General features: G+C 43.3%; 1 protein-coding gene across 4 annotated transcripts in view; it reads right to left on the reverse strand.

Moving 5' to 3' along the window:
- Positions 1 to 3,501: 3,501 nt before the first annotated feature.
- The window catches only part of Msh3 (mutS homolog 3), a 151,191-nt gene continuing 147,457 nt past the window's right edge, over positions 3,502 to 7,235 (reverse strand). For 2 of the 4 annotated variants that reach the window (XM_031360463.1, XM_031360464.1), the window contains one exon: positions 3,510 to 4,196. In XM_031360463.1, the coding sequence (XP_031216323.1) occupies positions 4,085 to 4,196 (112 nt within the window). In that variant the 3' untranslated portion in view covers positions 3,510 to 4,084. Of the gene's footprint in view, positions 4,197 to 7,235 lie in introns of all 4 variants that reach the window. The other 2 variants (XM_031360461.1, XM_031360462.1) reach the window with 2 other exon arrangements.

Here is a 7,235-nt window from a genome sequence, read left to right on the forward strand (position 1 = left end):
CCTCAACTGTAACAAGGGTAAGCATTTGTCACGTGTAAGCACCGAGAAGGCTAGAAGAAGTGGGGATACAGAAACTTGGCTCCTACTTGATTTTCTCTAAATCTGGAATTGCCCTAAGAAACAATCTCTTTAAAAGATGACATTCCCAGGATTCTACACAAGACCTCCTTAGTCAGGCAGAGTCTTGGAGGGAGTTGAGCAAGGCCTATGCATGTATTTCTTTGCAGACTAAATCACTGACTTGAAGGGAGACATGAGAAAAAGAGAGAGAGAACAAAAAAGTGATAGATATTAATGTTGAATGATAGTCTGTCTCCTAACCAAACATTCACATCTGGAGCCAGGACTAGATCTTAAGTCTTCCTCATCTAACTCTGACAGAAGGTAGTACTCCATACACCTCATGGGGCTTCATAAAGTAAGATAGAAAAAGGGCCTTGAGAAGGTAAAAATGACACAAAGTACTTCTGGTCTTCTCCAGAAACATCAAGGAAGATGGGCAAAAGGGATGCAAGGGCTGACCAAGAGGCAGGAAGCCTGCTAGGTGCTGTCTTGTGGATGTAACATGGTGATCACAACCGTGAGTCCAGAGTAGATGCCCTCACTTGGGTAAGACTGGCTCTGCCAACTGTCAGTCATGGGTGGGGTAAGCGCTCCTCAGGTCCCACCTGTCCCTGCTGATGTTTCAGCTATTGATAGATGCTGGAAGAGGCATGGCCCTTGACCTCAGTTATACACCTTCTGGTAACCCCATCAAGCTCCAGTGTAGATCAGTGCTTGCTCAGCCATCGTCAGAAAAGTATCTTCTCCGTAGTAGACCAGAACACACAGAGAGGCCCACGATTGGACAACGTGCAGAGAGAGGCTTTGGAGCACTCCGGCCTAAGTGGGATGTCTTCAGCAGACCCTCCCTCTCCTCAGGGATCAGGGAGCTAGTCAAAAGAGGCGGTAAAAAGATCGCAAGAGCCAAAGGGGATGGATGAGGCCAAGGAAACAGTGTCTTCCGGCTACAACTGGACCAGTGCACTCATGAACTCCAAGACCGTGGCAGCATGCACAGGATAGGCACAGGCTCAAGCCAGAAGGGTCTCCTTGGATATACTAGCCACACTTCAGGATAGGCCCATACCATGCCCAGAGGTATTTGCCAATGCAACCCCCCTTTTTTCCTCTTATTTGTCTTTTGCTTGTTCATTTTGATTTCCCTTTTTGTGTGTTATTCTTGTTATTTTGTTTGGGTTTTGTTTTAAAGAAAGAAAAAACATGAAGTTTTGTGGGTAAGGAGGATCTGGGGGGAATGGGGGAGGGAAGTGATTATAATATAGTACATGGATCTTAGAAAAGCTCAGTGGACCACAGCAAAGAACTAAAAGTTAATGCAGCAAAGAGATTTGTGAGGGAGAAGTAAGGGTTTGCCTGGTAAGGGAGGGAGGTAAAAGGAGGTAAGAGAGAAAGAAACTGGAAAACACAATACACACATATGAAGTATAAGAACAAACTATTGATAAATAGTTTGAGAGGGTGGGAGGAAGAAATGGAGAAAAAAGGGAAAGAGAGAGGGAGGGAGGGAATGAATGAAGTCACCTCCAGGCAATGAAAGGAGCTGAGCATTTGAATAAAGGAAAAGACAACCAGAGAAAAGAATTCCTTCTCCCAAGCTGAACTATTTCTGCCTGAAGACAGCCTCACCATGAGTCTCACAACATCAAGTAGGTGCACATGCTTCACCACGATTTCATGGAAACAGGACAGATGACAAGTTATCTTTCGGATTTGTCTTAAAAGTGGACCAGGTGGTAAAGCCTAACAGCAATTAGTGAACCTAGAGTTTCTAAGTGCCTCAATACTATGTCCTTACCCAGAATGGGCCAAGGTTGCCAACGGGCAGGCCTTGGTGAGGAACCTGAGCTCACCCACTGAGAGAGGGAAAATGGATTCTCGAAGATGGCATTTGAAACTTGTCATGTCAACCACTGTACCACAAAGTACTAACTGTAATTGGGGTTGCCTTACAATTTGTGATTCCAAACAGAGCAGTTCGGAGTTACGGAAGCATTTAATAAATGCCAGGCAAGGAGGTGGGGGCCTGGATGTCCCACGCAAGGAGAATGATCATCTCCCTGACAAAGCCCTGTCCCCACTGGTTTACCTGGGTCAGTAAAGTCCTCATATACAAAGTTAGGGACCACACAAAGTTAGGTGTGAATGCGCTCTACACTCCCAGGGAGAAAAAGCACCAAGTAGCATTTTTATAATTACACAGCACAGCAGTAATTACAATTGATCTTGGGACTCACTAAAGGTCACCATTAATTGACCTTAAGTGGGTAGGTCATATTGGATTCCATTCTAGTCTTTCTCAGGAATTCACACAGTAGGCATTATTTCTCCAGCCCCATGACCTCCACAATACACTCAAACTTGGACAAACTGTCGGATAAAAAGATTTTGACTTCTTTTAAAAGACAACTCACTTCTGTAAGGGCCTCCAGTCACCAGTGAGCAGGTACCTTGATGACAGGGAGCCTTCTTATTCAGCTTCTGACCTGACAATTTTTTATTTTATATTCTTTTCTATTTTAAGTATATTTATTGGTATATGTCATGTTCTCTCCTAACTTTAAAGCAGAGAAGAGATGGAACAAGTCACTGTAGATTTAACAGTCACTTGTAACCACTGGGACTAACTGTTCATAAGCCGGGGGATTCTAAGATATACTGTGTTTTGTCATATACAAAGCTGCTCCTAGAACTAATCCAAAAGCCAGAATGGAATAATCCAAATGTACACCACCCAGTGAATGGTTAAAGCAAGCATGGGTTTGGAACCGAATGATAAATGCTCCATCCATGGAAAGGAATAACTTATTGGTGCGTGCGCTGACATGGAGAGTTTGAAAACACTAAGCCAAGTGCAAGGTAACAGCCACAGAGGCCCACATGCTATGTAAATCCATTTAGATGATGTACTGACTGAGACCAGGCAGAGTGTGGGTTAGGGGTTGTCTGGTGCTGGGGTTCTGCGCACAAGTGTCATCCACTGGGGGTGATGAGAACACTGTAAAACTGACAACAGTGACCTCTGTATATAACTCATGAGCTGTTTAAAAAAAAAAAGCCAGGGACACAGTTGGGTGTCTGTCCCTTGGAACTTGCAAGGAAGGAGTATGTGTGTGAATCCAGAAAGCCTCCAGTTCAGCTCTAGGATGGCAGGGGCGCTGTGCTGGTTAACAGCAGCTGGGACAACTGAGGTCAGCTCTGAGGACCTTCCGCAGCTAAAAATTAAAACAGCTGGCTGTGTGGCACAGGTCTTTAATCCCAGGGCTCAGGAGGCAGAGGCAGGTGATCTCTGTGAGTTCGTGGTCAGCTTGGTCTACATGGTGAATTCCAGGTCAGCCAGAGCTACATAGTAAGACCTTGTTTCAAAAATCAATCAATCAATAGAAAAACATGACAATTATCTGGTATCTGGATAAGAAAACTCAATAAGCCATGCCACAATTTTGAGCAAGTATTCATTCCATATTTTTATTTAGGTGAATGACAAAATAATTTTATATAACAACCTTTAAGCTGTTTAAAATGATGACAACATTTAGCTCTTCAAATTTTATATGGCCTTTTTCTTCCTGTGCTCTGGTTTCATGATTCTACTTCTCATAAAAATGTTTATGTCTTTGGTGACCAAACCGCTGGCATTATAAAATTCTTTAGTTCTCACAAAAATAGATTCCTGTCAGATTACCCTGCTGGCAATTGTCTGAACCGAAATAAATACTGTCCTCTGACTACGCAGGCACCAAGTGCCTCTGTTTTAGGTTTTACTTAGAAGAACCCACTTTTGTATGAAATTTACTACCTAGGAACATTCCTCACTACCCAGTGAAGCCTTTACATTCCATCATCTTTTTCTTCTGAAGGCAGGAGGCCGAGAGCCTGCAAAGCTTGTCCTTCCCTCACAGAGAAGCAGCCATCTCAAAAGGAAGACCACGCTCATCCTCTGTGCTCGCCACAGGCATGGATGTTGCCACAGAATTGTTCTGTACAGTTCTCCATATTTTGCTCCAAAAATGTAGTTTTCATTTTAATGTGGGAGAGAAGTCTGTATTTCCTCCATTTCCAGCTCATCTGCACATGTGTGCAAATCCTTTACATTATGTGTCATCCATAAGTCTGTAAAATATTCAAGCCTTTTCCTAGAGAAAATAATAAAGTATTAGTTATTTTGAAAATGGGATTGATGGGGGGGGTAATGGAACACCTACTCAGTTGGGACAGCACATGCTCTGTCAACAAGGAAGCTGTGGCTGTGTCCCCACTCCAGGGCTACAGCTGCATTAAAGACCCAGTTATTGATCACCATGATTGTCTTTCTGCTGCCTTCTAAAATGGTGCCTGCAGGGAGGGCACATGACTTCTTAACTCTGCCAGAGGCAGCTGGAGTCCCAGTCTGTGTCCAGGAAGCTACAGATGGCTGTATGGAATCCTTTCTGTACGTGATGAGTGTGTAATTAGTTCTCAACTACCATTATAGCATACCCACACATACCGTACAAGAACCAGTATACTTTGTTTGATCTGATCAAGAGAATTGATGTGAAAACACTTTTAATGAATAGGGGAAATATGTACAGTGTGCTGATAAACCATAGAATATTCCATATTCAAAAATATTGGGGGATTTTATTTATGTGTATGAGTGTTTCCTGGCACGGATGTTTATGTACCATGTGCATGACTAGTGCCCACCAAGGCGACAAAAGAGAGAGGGTCAGATCCCTTGGAACTGGAGTTATAAGAGCTGCCATGTAGGTGTTGGGACTAGAAAGTGCAGGCAGTGCTCTTAACCACTGAGCCACCTCTGCAGATCTGAAATATTCTATCTTAATGTAATATCTCAACTTATCAAGATAACTGCAGACTTTAAAGTGTCACATAGTAGGTGGAAAAATGAATATCTATAATAATCTGAGTGTTCTAATTTTCTGACTTTACCTTCTGAGGCTATTGTAGTTAAAAAGTGTGAACTATTTTATTACCAGCTTGTTTTTGTTTTGTTTTTGTTTCGTTTTCTTTTGTTTGAAACAGAGTTTCACTATGTAGCCCTTGGCTGGCCTGGAACTCACTATGTAGGCCAGGTCAGCCTCTAACTCACAGAGATCTCTCTGCCTCTGCCTCCAGAGTGGGATTAAGTGGGTGCGCCACCACAGATAGCAGAATCCTCAGAGGTGAGCCGGGCGGTGGTGGCGCACACCTTTAATCCCAGCATTTGGGAGGCAGAGGCAGGTGGATTTCTGAGTTTGAGGCCAGCCTGGTTTACAGAGTGAGTTCCAGGACAGTCAGAGCTACACAGAGAAACCCTGTCTTGAAAAACGAAAAAAAAAAAAAAAATCCTCGGAGGTGGCAGTTTGTTCTTGTTTCTCTCAAGAAAAGATGGAGAGGACAACAAAGACTACCTGTGTCTCTGGACTTTGCAGAAGGTTACAGTTTAGATTTTGAGCTCCCATTGGTAATCCTGTTGGGTACTTTTTATGTTAATTTGTCTTGTAACAGAAGTAGCCTGAAACTGATTATACTGCCTTGCTCCTGGTGTGACAGCACTGACAACAGGAAGCCACTCATCATCTGGCACTCTTGTGCTGGGGACTTGGTGAGTCTCTGCACACCACCCCATGGCTGGCACTTGAGTGCAACGGGTGTGGAAGGAAACTGAGACAGAGAAGTGCATGCTCTCTACACGGCACTCAAGCTGCAGCGGCTTCTTCACTTTTCATGTTACAGAGAGTAAGACTTTATTTCACATATTTGTGTGTGTGCCTAACAACTGCACAACACGTATGCAGCTGCCCTCAGAGGACAAAAGACAACCTCGGATTTCCTGGAACTGGAGTTATAGGCAGTTGTGAGTCACCTGTGAGTGCTGGGAAATGACCAAACTGTCCCTCCAGCCTCACAGACATTAACATTTGTTTGTTTGTTTCAAGGCAGGGTCTCACTGTGTAGTCCTGGCTGTCCTGAACTCACTAAATGAGACTGGCCTCAAACTCACAGTGATCTTGCTGCCACTGCATCTTGAGTGCTGGGATTAAAGGCATGTGTCACAATGCTCAATATTTTAATGTGGAACCGTGGTAATGATTCTCAGAATTAGGTACTATTATCCTTAGGGAGTTCAGGAACGACTGGTAATCAGCTGTAACTTTCTTTTTATTTTTTTTATTTCTGGCTAGGACTTCAAGTACAATATTGAATAGGTAGGAAGAGAGTGGGAAGCCTTGTCTAGTTCCTGATTTTAGTGGGACTGCTTCAAGTTTCTCTCCATTCAGTTTGATGTTGGCTACTGGTTTTCTGTATATTGCTTTTTTTTTATTTGTTTAAATAATACTACCTTTTTTATTAGATATTTTATTTACATGCTATATGATTTCTTCTTTCCCAGTTTCCCCTCCAAAAAACAAACAAACAAACATACATACAAACAAAAACAACAAAAACAGACCCCTGTTGCCTCCTCCCTCCCCTTGCTTGCCACCTCACGCTCTCCCACTTATTGGCCCTGGAATTTCCCTACACTGGGGGCACAGAACTTTCACAGGGTCAAGGGCCTCTCTTCCCATTGATGATCAACTTTGCAATCCTCTACTATACACATGCTGCCTGAACAATCAGTCCCACCATGTATAGTCCTTGGTTGGTGGTTGACTCCCTGGGAGCTGAGGGTATTAGTTAGTTCATATTGTTATTCGTCCTAAGGGGCTGCAAACCCTTCAGCTCCTTTGGTTCTTTCTCTAACTCCTTCATTGGGGACCCTGTACTCAGTTCAATGGATGGCTGTGAGCCTCCTCATCTGTATTATTCAGGTACTGTCAGAGCCTCTCAGGAGATAGCTATATTAGTCTGGCTTGTCCTTCCTTCAGTCTCTGCTCCATACTTAGTCTCTGCAACTCCTTCCATGGGTATTTTGTTCCCCCTTTTAAGAAGGAATGAAATGTCCACATTTTGGTCTTCCTTCTTCTTGAGTTTCTTGTGGTTTGTGGGTTGTTCTTCCTGTATTCCAAGCTTCTGGGCTAATAACCACTTATCGGAGAGTGCATACCATGTTTGTTCTTTTGTGATTGGGTTATCTCACTCAGGATGATATTCTCTGGATCCATCCATTTCCCTAATTATTTCATAAATTCATTGTTTTTAATAGATGAGTAGTACTCCATTGTGTAGATGTACCACAATTTCTG

This window comes from Mastomys coucha, unplaced genomic scaffold (assembly GCF_008632895.1).
Source record: "Mastomys coucha isolate ucsf_1 unplaced genomic scaffold, UCSF_Mcou_1 pScaffold8, whole genome shotgun sequence".
Lineage (NCBI taxonomy): Eukaryota > Metazoa > Chordata > Mammalia > Rodentia > Muridae > Mastomys > Mastomys coucha.